Source organism: Mixophyes fleayi, chromosome 8 (assembly GCF_038048845.1).
Source record: "Mixophyes fleayi isolate aMixFle1 chromosome 8, aMixFle1.hap1, whole genome shotgun sequence".
NCBI lineage: Eukaryota > Metazoa > Chordata > Amphibia > Anura > Limnodynastidae > Mixophyes > Mixophyes fleayi.
In genome coordinates, this window is record NC_134409.1 from 12,920,752 (window position 1) to 12,936,498 (window position 15,747).

The 15,747-nt window shown below is 40.5% G+C and overlaps 1 protein-coding gene across 1 annotated transcript; it reads left to right on the forward strand.

Annotated features, from left to right (window-relative positions):
* Positions 1-234: 234 nt before the first annotated feature.
* Positions 235-15,405, forward strand: FPGT (fucose-1-phosphate guanylyltransferase). The gene is made up of 4 exons (XM_075181927.1): positions 235-342; positions 7,508-7,675; positions 9,574-9,666; positions 13,636-15,405. Exons 1-4 carry the CDS (start codon positions 270-272, stop codon positions 15,066-15,068), a joined length of 1,767 nt encoding a protein of 588 aa, XP_075038028.1. The 5' UTR covers positions 235-269; the 3' UTR covers positions 15,069-15,405.
* The last annotated feature ends 342 nt before the right edge of the window (positions 15,406-15,747 follow it).

Consider the following 15,747-nt stretch of genomic DNA (forward strand, 5'->3'; position numbering starts at 1 on the left):
TGCATTCTTCTATAGGACTGAAAGCTCTCCTGCCCAGCCTCTCCCATATATATATATCTCCCATTGCAGAGTGTAGTGTAGTCCTGTCTCTATTAGTCACAGAGGGCCCGCCTCCTGCTGCATGACGTCACCCGCTCTCTGCACTGTCTCAATAAATGAGCCTGAAGGCTTTGCCCTTAACAAATATGGCAGCTCCGGAGATAGGGGCGGGGCTGTGACAGCTGCAGGTTCAGAGGTTACACAGCAGAGTGTGACAGATAGGAGTCAGGATGTGTGATACGGGAGCTGCCAGATTGCAGAGAGAAGCCCACCGTAGGCTGGCACAGTACAGCACTCTCAGAGGTACATATATTAGATAAATATATATATATATATATATATATACACACATACATACACACACACACATACACATACATGTTCAGTCTGTAGCTTCTTCCTGGCAGATTAAATGCAAATTGTTAAATGCAAGGTGGTGGTCTATGGCTCACCTATTGCATATATTAGTTATAGAAACATATCAGTGCAATATTATTATTATGTTTGCTTATGACATACTGGTTGCACGCCATCAGTACATTTATTGAGAATAAATATAATTATTTTGTAGTATGACTCCTCACTGATGATACTAACTTACACATCCCATTACCAGTGTCAGTGATTTGGGTGTGAACAGTGTTTTAAACCACCTTGTTTACCAGTTTATGAGACCCTTTGTGCTCTAGATTCCTGAGGATTTATTGTTTTCGTACTTTCGTCACGTTTCATACAAATATGTCATTAAACATTGGTGGTTGGCAGTAGTTTTTTGGAAAAGTATGAGTAAAAAAAAGAATTGAGTGAGTAGTGTGTAAATATAATACACATTTTCCTTAGCAGGTGTGCAAACTCTTGTGGTATGTAACATACCGTATGTTACAGACAAGTTATCAAACTGTATTAGTTTCTCTGGTGTATCTGGCAGTCTGACTCCTCTTCTCTGTGTGCTAATAGACTGATTCTGCTTTATCCCAATTATTTCCAGTTATTGCAATAACCTGGGGTGACTTAATTAACTACTCCACAGTTCAGCTATGAAAATGTGATCTGCCCACTCTCCGCCAGCCTCTCCTATCAGTACAAATCCATATATTATCAGAAATAGAAAAATAATTTGGATACGTTTTAGCATAAATTAATAGATATCAATCCATCTGTAGTGATTCCCTATTTACTGACTGCAGAATAGGTGGACTTGTGGTGTTTGATAAATAGAATCCCATATCTACCCCTTGAAACTGGCTCTACCGCTCCAGAGAACCATCCCTAATACTAGATCGTAATAAATAGACCCTTTAGAGCCTTTTTTGTTTTATGCAAATTCACCTATTTTACTTTATTGCCACCCCCTTAGTTCATTTAAACTTTTCCATTTTTATCCTAAAATATTTATTTCACTTACAGGTTAAATACGTCATGGGTGTGAGTGCACATGGAGAATGTGTCTGACCTGTCACTCTTATGTATTGTAATATTTTGATTACGGTGGTGTTTCTAGGTATAAAAGAGCACGTTCCGGTATAAAATCAGGGGCAAATGCAGCTATTGTATAGAGGGGTTTACACGCCACACCACCAGTGGGTGTGGCCAGCATGCTTCAGGGCGTGGCTATAATTTTAGACAGTGCTTGGCTGCTCTCCAACTCTTCCTATCCCCATCATATATACGGGCAATGCTGCGTGCACTACTGTTAGGGGCACACAGCTCTCCCTTTACGAGCAGAGCCATGTGAAGCGGGACATACCTCCCAACTGTCCCTACAATCAGGACAAAGTCCTGATTGAGTGTGTCAGAACAGTTGGCAGACTGTCCTGCTCTCTCCTACCTGTTCTTGCTGCTTTCAATACTTGTTGGGGAGAGATGGCTGTGAACAGTGCAGACAAAAACTATCTGCACACAAGCTGCAAAGTGGCTGGTCCTGGGGCAGGGTCCAGCCACCTCAAGCATACAGTATCCCAGGCTGGGAGGGGGGTTTCCAGGCACTAGGAAACCCCCTCTCGGTTTGCCTATGAAAATGCACGCAAAATTTGAAGTTTTCCCATGGGAGGTGTAGTCCGAGGCCTGATCTGTCATCTCAGAGGACAAGCAATAATAAAGTTATTATGTTGGCAGGGCAATGCAGCCCCCCCCCCCCCCAGTAACACCCCATCATGTGCATTCTCCATCACTTGAAGCTCACTTATATCTCATTCTTGTATGTGTGCGTTATAAGAGGCAGATACTCTTTCAACAACTGATCCGCCCAGAATCGGAAACCTACTTAGACCTGTATAATGAGGTCTCAGAGATATTCCTTTAATTCTACCATAAATTATAAACAATTATAATAATAAATTAGCACAGTTTTAATTAATCTAATGCCACAAAGGAGCAGATTTATCAAAGGATGAGACCTAATGCTGACTAAAACGGGTGTTCTTACCGCTGATGGGGCTTGTTTTAGCATTCCCAAATATACTAATAGGGTTACCATTATAACATTTGCAGGGAAAGGCTATTTATTAAGTATCTCATGATGGCGATAAGAAAACAAAAACATAAATATGCTTTATTCTCATAAATGATTTTTTCATCCATTAAAGTTATTTATTTATTTTTTTTAAATATTATTGTTTAAAGTAAATACAATCTATTTTTAAACTATGTTTAATTTAACATTTTGCACAGTAGTGAAACTGAAAGCTCAAATCTGCAAAGATTGGCGCGGCGAAGCGGTACGATGGATCTCGCACTGTGACGGTCGTGTATCATTATAGAGACATTTCTACATGGGTAGTTTTTAAAGTGGACAAAATCACAAAGGTCATTTTTAAAGTTTAGGCTTTAGTAAAGGGGTGTTTTAAAAGAAAATGACCGCCCCGCCTCCACCTAAAGCCATCCACTGAAGGGAGGAGCTGCATTGAGGCATGCCCAGTGTCGAATCTAAATCAGATTGTTCGCCTGTAAGTGTCAGTTTATCAGTTATGAGCTCATCAGCTGGAGAGAATTAAATACACTGCATGATTTGCGTGTACAATAAACTCTGCTTTATTAGTTACAAGTCCAATTCTATATAGCAAAAATCACGAATTACAGAAAACTAGGCCCCAAAAGATTTTAACCACTCATGCTCCCTTTACACCAGGGGTGGGCAAACCTGTCCTCAAGGGCCATATACAGTTCATGTTTTTAGGATTTCTTTAATCATGTACAGCTGAGTTAATCTATTTGGCTGGGTCAGTAATTATCCCACCTATTTCTACAGACAGAAATCCTAAAAACATGAACTGGATATGGCCCTTGAGGACAGGTTTGCCCACCCCTGCTTTACACAGAAGTTTTTACATACTCTCGTTTTCACACAGGAATACTCCCCAGGGGGGAGTCGTTTATCTCCTGTCTGCTATGTCCAAGGTTATAACCATAGTCTTGTGCAAACAATGAATAACTCCTAGAAACTAGCTGTATCTAATCTGTCTTTAAGCTATAAGAGAACAAAATGGCTATAACGCAACAAGATGGCGTCAGCTTAGCAAAATCACATTTCTCACCCAGTATACCAAGCCGGCTTTCTATACTCTGGCGTTGGAGAGAAACCGCTTCGGCTACTTCACAAATGCCAAGAAATATTTCTAGGATGGCACTGGAGACCAGGAATTTTCTCAGACTAGTACTTCTTACGGGTTGGTAGCGCTATTTAGTACATTTGGAGCTTTGTAATGCCCCTTTCCTGGGTGACTAGCTGGGGTAGGTAAAGAAATGTTCTAGAATACTCCTTGCTAAAGCCAGTGACTAGATAAAAAAGTGAAAGAAGATAGGTTATAAGTCCACTTTAATATACTATTTTGAATAGTTTCTGGCTCACTTTAAAGAACCACTAAACCACAACATGAATATTTTTAGATCTGAAGGCAAAACACATTGCTTAGTGTTAATCTGGCAGTCATTGCAGTCACTTGTGTCGTTGTCACATCTCTGGCCCCTCCCCTGTGTCTGAATCCACCAATCCACACAGCGCATTTCCGCAAAGGAAGACTGCAAAGGTGTCAGTCACTCAGTATCTGCTCTGTTAAAGAAGCACCTCCCTCACATGCCAAGCGGCTACCGAGGAGTAAGAGAATGTGGTGGATGGCGAGTATAAACACTCTCGTCCATTTCATGAATATTATTCAGCTCGGACACAGCTTTTAAAATACATTAATGTCAAATGGTGGTTTTAAGTTTTGCATTGCAATGAAGGAGTTAATCTTGGATCCCAGCTGTCTTGGCGCACTTGGGTAATAGCAGTACCTGACATATCCTTATACCTCCAGCAATTACATTCACCTATATACCACAGAGAGAACAGTGTGAGAATAGGTTGTAATTAAGTTTCATTTGAATGCATTTAAATATTCAATGACAGCTACTTCAGTCAATTAAAAGTAGTAGGTTTAGATTCGCAATGTGAGGGTTGCTTGACAGGCTCGGACGCGGCTCCAGAGTAGCTGTAGAATCAGTCGATTTTCCGAAAATTTTTAATTAATCTGTATCTCCGCTTTATTTTTCATGCCATGTGACTTGCAGGTCTCCCAGGGTTACTTTGTCAAAATGAATTCTTTCAACAGACTGTTACTGCATGCAAATGGAAACTGTACAGGCTTCTTGTAATATGCAGCCGAGAGCAAATGACAGTGAACTTGTTGGTTTGCCTGGCAATGTTCTTATGTTTCGCCTTTGAAGTAATATCTCCACAGCCCGGCATCTTTGTGTAAAAATGTCATAAGAACATTCATAATCCGTTGTCATAGATAATTATTTGTGAAATGGCCCGGCGCTCCGCATTGGAAGTTCACCCCTGATTTCTACAATATAAGAAACTATTTGAGCAGCGTAATACTTTTTTTTTTTTCTACTTTATTTGCACTATGAACCATTAGAAAAGTCAGAATAATTACGTGGCTTGATGGCCAGTTTGTCAGGTAAGAGAGAGAATTTAGTAAAGGGCAAAGTATTAAGGTGCTCATAGCGGCACTATTTGGCTGGATGTTCCTGAATTATATACCTAGCGTATTCATAGCTCCACGCCCACAATCCAATTTTAGGTACTGCTCCCCAGAATTCAAACTGCTCCTAGTTTATTGGGATTGTGGGGCTGACTGGAATTGCACATGGATGAAAGAGTGAAAATGTCACTTTAAAGTGCATTATGATTATTATTGCAAATTTGTAAGGTGCCACAGTGCTCCGCAGTGCCGGATGGTGAGGACAACAGGGCATACATAAAACAGGGACATACAGGATAGACGAAATAAATGCAGACATGGAAACAAAGGGTAGGGAGGGCTCAGCTGATTAGATAGATTACGTTCTAATGGGAAGAGGGCACCGCTGAGACAAGAGGAGCGAGTGTGTAGATTAGGACAGCTGTGATAAGGGTGCATTAATATGGACAGTATAGGTGGGAGTAGGGTAAGACATGGGTTTTGAGAGAGGGTCTAAAGATTTGAAGGCTGTGGGAGAGTCTGGGCGTGGTTGGAAATTCCATAACTGGGGAGCAGCACGGGAGAAGTCTTGTAGGTGGGAGTGAGAGGTGGTTACCGGAGACGAGATGCAGATCAGAGATAGATCTAAGAGGGCAGTGGGTGGAAGGGGGAATATTTTGAGATGGGGTTTGAGATGTATGAAGGAGTGATGTCGTTGATGCCTTTGCAGGTGAGGATAAGTGATTTTAATTGGAGTCTGGAGGGATTTATAAAGTGGTGTGGCAGTTGTGGAACAACAACAGAAGAAGGTCCTTCCTATTACCACATTGGGACCCCTCCTTCCTTAATTTCATCATGAGATTGCGGCTTGTGATTGTTCCGTATGCCCACCCCCCACCTCCACCGCTAGTTCTGTATTAAATTGTAATATGTAGTTGGCAGTGTAGATCTACTTCATGCGTACGTGGTAGCATCGTCCATTGCACCTCCCTGTGTCACTGTGTGTACAATCTATGTTGTGTAAACATGTACATTAAAGTTGAATATGATGGAAACGGAAGACTAGGCCATGACCAGAAAATACATGTGAGACATGGTTACTGTAACAACGAATCATACATCACCTCTTATACCTGCTTGAGTGTATGAGCATGTTTTGGCTATATTGAGCTTACCCAGAGCATCATTATCGTTTATTTATATAGCGCCACTAATTCCGCAGCGCAGTACAGAGAACTCACATCAGTCCCTGCCCCATTGGAGCTTACAATCTAAGTTCCCTAACATACACACACACAGACAGACTAGGATAAAATTTGATAGCAGCCAATTAACCTACCTGTATGTTTTTGGAGTGTGGGGGGAAACCAGAGCACCCGGAAGAAACCCACGCAAACATGGGGAGAATATACAAACTCCACACAGATAAGGCCATGCCCCATTGGAGCTTACAATCTAAATCCCCTAATACACACAGACACACACACACAGACCGAGAGAGACTAAGGGCAATTTAAAAGAAGGCAATTAACCTACCAGTGTGTTTTTGGAGTGTGGGAGGAAACCGGAGCACCCGGAGGAAACCCACGCAAACACGCCATGGTCGGGACTCAAACTCATGACCCCAGTGCAGTGAGGCAGAAGTGCTAACCACTAAGCCACCGAGCAGCGACTGTATGTCCCAATCATAGGGACACAACAGCACCAAGAAATGCTTGGCCTGATTTCACACAGCCACAGCTACAACATACTGTAACAATGTGGATGTAAGAACAATCACACAAGTGGACAGATCACAGCCTGCCACACTCATCAGCACAGTTACTTCTTTTGAACACTACGGGGCCGATTCAGTTCTTCGCAATGTCCGTCGGTGCCTCGTGCCATGAGCCTTTGCAGGATGTTCAGTAGGCAAAATATTGCAGATTTTTCGGGCACTATATTACCAGGAAGGGTGCTCAGCCGCACATGGCGCAAGGCCCCTACGGGACTTTGCGCTGAATTGAATTCCCCTCCGATGTGAAAACTGAACTTTTTATTAAGGACAAGAACTGGATTTCGGAGTGGAGCGTTCCATGCATACTATATTTAATACCAATAGAGCCACGGAGGGAGAGCTTCGATATGAAATGGAACTGGGTCTCTTCATTAGCAATTTGCCTCCAGAATTAGAATTTTATTGTTTTTTTGAGCATTTTTGTAAACTGGTATCGAGCTGTAAACACTATAAGACCCTTTAAAGTCATCGTTTTTGTAAAATGCCAAATCTTGTTTTTTGAGGTATGTATAATGTATTGTATGTATAGTGTGTGTGCATATATATAATATTTTTATATATTGATTACTAGTTTAGTACAGCCAGAGCAATGCACAGGTCTCTACCATATACGTTTATACGTTTATTGTATGTCTTTAATGTAATAAGTATATTTATTTTCTCTATAGGTTTCTCTATAGGTTAAAATAAAACAGGAACCTCATGTGCTCATTCCATCTGCTTCTGGCTTGTATTATATACGCAGGTAAAGAAGTAGAAGCTGGGGAATTCTGGGACGTGGTTGTCATTACCGCAGCTGACAAGCAACAAGAGCTGGCCTATCAACAGCAGATAGCGGATAAACTCACAAGACAAGAACTTCCTCTCGGAGTTCGTTATCACGTTTTCTCTGATCCACCGGGACCCAAAATAGGTGAGCCCTTCAGCTATTTTTATAATTGGATGTCTTAAGCCTGGAGCGGTGATTCCATCTGCGGCTTTGTGTCTGCTGCCGTTGCACCCGGCTCGCCAATTAGTGTGTGATCTGAGCCTATAAATATCCAACCATTCCTAAACTGTATTGTTAGTTAGAGAAACAAGCCAGCGTCCCCTCTAATCTGCTCTCTGCAACACTTGGCTTCCCAAATAACTGTCTGGCGCACCCACTGGATACTGGCACTTAATGAACTGTCACCAAATATCTCGACTGTATGAACACATCAGATGTTGTGTATTCCTAGCTGATATTCCCTGCACAGGGCTGCAAAGACTACCTTATACTGTGTGTGTGTATATAAATATATATATATATATATATAATGTGTACACGTGTCATGCAAGTGTCTGTTTATTAACATGTGTAGAGAGGCATGGAAGTGGTTATTGCTGTCAGTGCAGGCTTCTGTTGTGTATCCTTGTGTGAATATTACAACGCATGCAGGTCAGTGTTCCGTGGAGCTGGCAGCCGCATTGCACAAACTTTTATATCTATCTATCTATAGCAATATCAATCTGTTCATTCTGCACACCAGACCTGTTTGTTTGCATATCTGCATCTGTTCATGTGACTGAGAGCAGCTCTTGATGAACGTGCATTATGCGCCCTGTCATGGCAAAAATATATATATATATATTTTATATTGTAACTAGGTTAGGGGAACAAGTGCCAAGTCCTGGGGTAGATGTTAGTGTACAGCAGCAGAGAAGTCACACAAGTCCAAGGTTTTGGTACAACTGGCATTAGCCAGTTTTATTAAACAGAAAGAAAACTTCCAAACAAACACCTTGCCTGTACGGCACTAACTAAACACATTTTGTTCCTGACTATCAAACTAAACGAAAACCTAAGAAGTTCTATAGAGACCCTGCAGTTCCTTTCCCCAGGAAGAGGAGAGACTCGGACTGATTACTATTCCTGTGTCTATATCTATCTATCTATCTATCTATATATAAAGACACTGGAATAGTGTTTTTGGGCAGATGTTAGTCCAGGTGTCTGATCTACATGTTTTAAAAATCAACAGGGAGTTTGTTTTGTATGGGAAGGAGCATTCCAAAAGAATGTGTTCAGCTGTAGGAAAAGTTGGTAAGTGTCCCTGGGGTGTAAATGGAGAGAGAAGGGTGGGCTCCATTTACAAGGCCCAGTCCAGGTCTTCTGTTCCGCCGATCTGACAGCAGACTGATTAATGGTTGTACCTGTGAGGTGTGCTTAACATGGATGTTTAACATTTTTATATATAGTGTGTGTGTGTGTGTGTGTGTGTGTGTGTGTGTGTGTATGTATGTGTGTATATATATATATATATATATATATATATATATATATATATATATATATATATATATATATATATATATTATTTATCTATAATGAGAAAGTGCTGTGGCTTCTGGCACTGGTTGCCTAGTAGATGAATTATATCACAAAATTCTGGACACAAATACATTTCACTGTCATGTGCAGCCAGCTTTTTTAGTTCACCTGTTTGTCATCAAGCGACAAATCTAAAAATGAAACACTTTAAAAAAAAAGACTCCAACAACACTGTAGTATGTGAATGTGGAGAGTTTAGGATTCCTGGGACATGATCATCATATCTGCATGCCACAAAGATTAAAAAAATAGGTGCCTTTATCACCACTATCTACTTCAGTGACACAGTAATGTTCCTCCATAATAGGTAGATATCTCAAGAACTCGTGAGAGCCAAATGTATAGGGGTGACTTAGATCAGTGTAAGCATGTTTGCATATAGCATTAAGCTTCCTGCCTGTTGTTGTCTTCTTATCTCTATGGTAGTGTTTTTTTAATGTTGGTATTTGTCTTGTTAGGAAACGGAGGATCCACGTTGTACACTCTGCACCGCCTGCTGCAGTTATATCCCGATGAATTGGATTCCTTTACTGTAATGCTAATCCACGCCGGTACGTTTGTACATTTCCCATTCTGAGCATGAGCATTACTTTGATAATTTTCTCGTTAAACAGGAAATAATTAGTCAGTACAAGATACTTTTTTTTTTTTTTTTTCAGTCGGTCAATAAAACAAAATCTCTGAAGATTATCTAACTTAACTAATTAAACGCAATCAGTGTGCTTAAATTGAATGGGTCTAGCAATGATTTTCAATTATCCAGACATCCTGGGCTAGGTGAAGAGCAATTTGTCTCCTGATCTTCGTTTGGGTCAGTTTCCAATAACTGATTCATTTTCAAACTTTAAACTTCTACTTACAGGGAACTAGTACCGTAGATACGGTGCGTTATTTGCTGTAGTTAAGTAGATCCTGCGCAAAATATATAATATGAATTGCAAATCTGTGAATTTTGGCCTCTTTGAGCCACTGTACAATGTAAAATTGACAAATGTGTCATTTTCATTTAGCAATTAAATACTCATTTGTCACCTGGGCTTTAATATTTTTGTATCTCTCGTTTTTACCATTATCACAAGATATCAGCGTCTGTCTTTGGTAACTCCAAGTTTTCAAGATTCTACATAATTTACCTTTAAAGGAGAGATGCTCAGGCTCGGTTCCTCGAGAACCGAACACACCCGAACTTAGGGGATCCGAGTATCGAGCCCGGCTCGGCACTGTTGCGCGCCCTCGGAACTGAAAGCGAGGCAAAACGTCATTGTGACGTCATCGGATCTCGCGAGTTTTGAATTCCTTTTAAAGATCCAACATCGAGAGGGGTGGGAGGGAGGGTGGACCCCCATTTTTCTTTTCTGCCACTGCTATGTGCCAATGTGTCTTAGATGTGCTAGGAACTGCCATCTGTTTGTGTCATTGCTCTGTCGCTTACCATCCAGCCAGGTCGCTGCAGTATTTGTCCGAAAGGGTAAAAAAATAATATTGTGACCTGTGAGGTGGTCTAAATTGACTGCAAAATGACTTGAAATTAGTGTTATTGAGGTTTTTTTCTAAAAAATCCAAAACCAAAACACATGAGGGCGGTTTTGCCGAAACCAAAACACGAAGCTAATCCAGATCCAAAACCAAAACCAGTTCACGGGGGTCAGTGAGCATCTCTACTTTAAAGTCTAAGGTCTAATTATGTTATATACTTAAACCTTTTGAGGGTGTAGTGTTTTGGTAGTTATATGTTAATACAGTATGTTTCAGATTTGATATTTTCACAGACTTGCATTGAATGCAAAATGGCACTCGTTTGGCTGTAGCAGAGTACTAATGAAATATTCTTAGTAGCACATTTGTGTATACTATATTAAACTTGTATTGGTCAGTTCATAAGTCAGTAAAATGAATTTATGTACCTTGTCACATTCAGAGGCATGAATAAATCTCTTATATTTAAGATTTAATGTAAGTATTTATAGTCTAGTCTTTAGTTTAAGTTTCATTGCTCATCATATTACAGTTTAGATCAATAATTCCCAAGCACCAACTGAACACCAATACCCCATTCACACTGCTCAAAAGACCTGGGTTATTGCCCAAAGCTTAGGGCTAGAGTTACTAAACTGCGGGTTTGAAAAAGTGGAGATGTTGCCCATAACAACCAATCGGATTCTAGCTGTCGTTTTGCAGAATGTACTAAATAAATGACAGCTAGAATCTGATTGGTTGCTATGGGCAACATCTCCACTTTTTCAAACCCGCAGTTTAGTAAATATACCCCTAAATGGGTCCTGGGGCATCCAGCTGGGTCGGATGCAGGGTTATTCCCGGGTCTGATCCGGGTAGCTGCCAGTGTGAACGGTGAGACCCGGGTTTTGCAACCCAGGTCTCACTGAACACCGTTGAAAAATAAAAAGAAATCATCATCACAAGCGGAGCCAATCAGAATTCATCTTGTGATGTTGCCAGGGATACCCGGGCAGACCCGTGGACACGGTCTACCAGGGGATTTGCTAGGGTGGAAGGCTCTGTCCCCCGTCAATATCCCAGGTTCATATACCTGGGATATTGCAGGGATTGGCAATCTGAAAGGGGTATAAGTGGAAGCAGCCATTTTGTGGGCTGAACCAGTGTTTGAGAGTGCAGCCAATCCATTCACTGGGAATTAGTGACTGTCACGGCTTCCTGGGTCATAGAAATGTGACTGGTCTTTAGTAAAATACAGTATCATCAAGTGAAATTCTGGCATGATTGCAATCTGGTCATTTCATAAGTAATTATTTATACACCTTACTTTGTATGGCTATTTGGACATTTTTATAAACTGGTTTCAGGTTGTCATCTCTGTAGTATCACTATAAAAACCACCCCTGTATGTCATGAATATTGGTTCAGACCACAAAATGGCTGCCACCAGTGTGTGCGGGCAACTAAACATTTCTTGTGATATATATTTCAATTTTCAGCAGCTTAGTTTTTAATATTTGATATTTATAAGGCAGGTTTAGTCCTATATTATTTTACTGAGGTGAAATCCGCACTTCTTGACTTTGTTCTTGCCTGTAACTAATGGAATTAAAATGTTCTGGCGCATCCCGCTGTCCCTTCCACAGCTTGGTCGGGGTTGATTCAGAGTGGCACAAGCACAGGCGTACTTCGCATTATCAAGTAATTTAGTAATACAGAAACTACTGCTTTGAAAATGAGTAAAAATTAGGTTTTCACTTAGAAATGAGAACAGCACATCTGAGGCAAAGAGTGGATTTTATTACAATAATAAAGCTATATTTACACTTTTTTTCATATTTAACTGATATGAAACTGAAATAAACTACATATATCAGTATTTTATTGTCTCATGGGGATAATATACCCCCTGGCTATAAAATATAGGTGTATTAGAAGTCACTGAAGTCGGCACTACGGTTAGGTGAGCGTAGGTGGTTGCCTAGTGCGCCAATAGACATTTTGGGCCTGATTCATTAACAAACGTAAAACAAACGTAATGTGTTTTTTTTTTAAAAACGCACGTCCATCGGGCATACACACAACTGTATTCAACAATAAGCGGGTGTAAAGATACGTTTGTTGATGAATATGGGTCTAGGTCCGCTTTGTTGTAACAGAAAAGACACTGCAGGATACGTCCAATACATATGTGGATTATACAGTACCAAAATTAATGTTACATTTTATTAATATCATAGATACTGACAGAACATTAAAAAATAAAAAAAAAGTTGTTGGGTTTGTTTTTCATTCCCCTCCTCCCCATAAAATACACTTATTAGGTTACTAATGTCGACTGTACATAAAATGCAGCCAATTAACCTACCAGTATGTTTTTGGAGTGTGGGAGGAAACTGGAGGAAACCCCTCGCAAACACGGGGGAGAACATACAAACTCCTCATGGATAAGGCCATGGTCGGGAATTGAACTCGTGACCCCAGTGCTGTGAGGCAGAAGTGCTAACCACTGAGCCACCGTGCTACCTATCACTAGTAATCAGCACTTACAAACAACCTGTAGCTGGTACAAGTGATACGACAGAAAATCATGTGCCTTTGAGATGCCCAGAGCTGGAATCCGACCCCGCTGCCACGCTCTTACTAAACATTGACTACTGGCCCCTTCCCTTTCCCGTTACGCCCAAGAAACCATAGGCTGTAGTTATGGTCTTTTGTGCTTGATCTATGGTTTGGGCATTGCTGCATTCTCTGGTGTATGCTCCGCTTCTGGGCCGGCACAGTGCAAAATTCTGCACGCAACGGCTTCTGCGCTCCTTAATGAATCAGGCCCTGAATGAATTTTAGAATTTTGCTGGTGATATCCGGGTCTCTTCCTGCACTGTCAAGGACAAAAACTGACATAATGTTATAAGAACAGTCCACCGGTTTCCCCTTACTTTTATAATTAATCGATACCATAAACCAAGCAGTATTTTAGCAGAAATAAAAGAGAAATGCTGTATATTTTATTTAATTCTGTCACTGAACCGTCATAGTTTTAATGTTTTTGTTTTATTTTGTAGGTGGTTACAGTCAACGACTACCAAATGCAAGTGCCTTAGGAAAGATTTTCACAGCCTTACCGTTCGGAGACCCCATTTATCAAATGCTAGACCTGAAACTGGCTATTTACATAGACTTCCCAGCCAATATGAACCCGGGCGTGCTGGTGACTTGTGCAGATGACATAGAGCTTTACTGCAGTTGGGATTTGCCGGTTAAGTTTGATAGGCCGGGAATAATAGCTTTGGCTCATCCTTCGTCGATAGAAGTAGGTACCACACACGGGGTGTTTGTGTTGGAGAAATGTGATAATGATTATAACGAACTGCAATATAGATCATGCAGGTCTTATCTTCATAAGCCAACCCCTGAGAGAATGCGGGACAAGGGTGCCGTGGTGAACGACCCAATGAGACCTAGTCTTACCGGAAACCAGGATGACGTGCCGAGTTCAGAAGTAGTTTATACAGATAGCCTATTTTACATGTCTCACAGTACCGTGAGAGTGTTACTTGGATTCTATGAAGAATTAGGCATTATTAAATGTGAAATAGATGCGTACGGGGACTTTTTGCAAGCATTAGGCCCCGATGCAACTCTAGACTACACAGAGAACACGGCCAACGTGTCTAAAATAGAATCACAGCTTAGTGAAGTAAGGAAACAAATCTACTTTCTCCTTAGAGGAACGGATTTCACAGTAATAGTTTTAAATAACTCAAAATTCTATCACATCGGAACCTTGCAGGAATACTTATATCATTTCACTTCTGATGCTTGCCTCCGGGCAGAACTTGGATTACAGTCGAAAGTTTTTAGCATCGTTCCAGATCAAGATGAAAATTCTAATAAAAACACATGTGTCATTCAAAGCATATTAGATGCAAAATGCAAAGTTTCACCTCACACGGTGATTGAATATTCCAAGCTGGGCCCTGATGTATCGGTGGGGGAATACTGTATTATCAGCGGCTCATGCATAAGTATTAGATCTGTCGTTCCAGACAAATCTTTTGTGAGTTCATTATGTCTGATGATTGATGGGCGCTTAATGTATGCAACCATCCTGTTTGGGATTGAGGATAACTTAAAAAGGAGTGTGGGTTCGTTGTCGGATGTGAACTCTCTTCAGATATTCGGCAGAAGCCTTCTTCAGTGTTTGGGGCGCTGGGGAATTGAAGTTTCGGAAGAGCTTTTCTCAGGCGACCAGAAGAGTTTATGGAGCGCCCGGATCTTTCCAGGTTGCGCGACTTCGGAAGAGTCTGTTCTGGCGTCTGTGAAAATGCTAAACGCTGTTCGCGGCCGGTCGGCGGTGGAATTTGGAGGTGTTAGGATGCTGTCAATCGAGGAAATGTTGTCACACAAAAACGTGGAAGAAATGTTGGACTTCAGGCATCTCATTTATAAAGAAATCCTGACTCGGAGACAGATGGAAGCCTCCTCTACTAATTAAGGATGGTTCCTTTGTATTTTAAGAATAAGAGTTGACGAAATACTATAGGCACAGATAGGACTTCTGCACAACTATCGAACACAATACAGTAAGCTCTTGTAAATATGTCACTCTCTGTAATAGAACTTTGAACACCGTGAGCTCCGGGTAAAGAAAATTGAATGATAATATGAATTATTATTATTATTATTATTATTATTATTAAGTCTTGGTTTTGGAAGTATAGAAGGCCACTTCTTGCTGCAATAATAAATGAGATTAAATAAGACTATTTTATAATGTGATGATAATGCTAATTAAACCATTGCTTAATACTGTTTATTGCGTAACGTGAAAAATAAAATAACATTTATTAATAGTATTTATTAATAGTATTTATTTCCAGGAATATTCTCCAGCTATGCTTGTTATTTGTTGTAGATCAGGGATAGGCAACCTTTAGCTCTCCAGAACTAAACGTTCCCTTATGTCCTGTCACCCACTGCTCTGAGTGTGATTTAAATTGAACAAAATATTTCGGTATGTGAGCATGATAGAAAATAAACATTAGCAGAATATGCATTTAATTAATTCTACTTGTATCTTTTAAAATTTAAAAACAAAACAGGAATTTGTCTAAAGATACAGGGCCTGAGTCATTAAGGAAAGTAAGGCCAAAAAAAAAAAGGAGTAAATGTTC

Bases quoted from the DNA above. Each gene is read 5' to 3' on its own strand.
- FPGT (XM_075181927.1), top strand. From the start codon at position 270: ATGTGTGATACGGGAGCTGCCAGATTGCAGAGAGAAGCCCACCGTAGG. The intron at 343-7,507 runs GTACATATATTA...TTATATACGCAG, and splicing joins ACAGTACAGCACTCTCAGAG to GTAAAGAAGTAGAAGCTGGG. The intron at 7,676-9,573 runs GTGAGCCCTTCA...TTGTCTTGTTAG, and splicing joins TCCACCGGGACCCAAAATAG to GAAACGGAGGATCCACGTTG.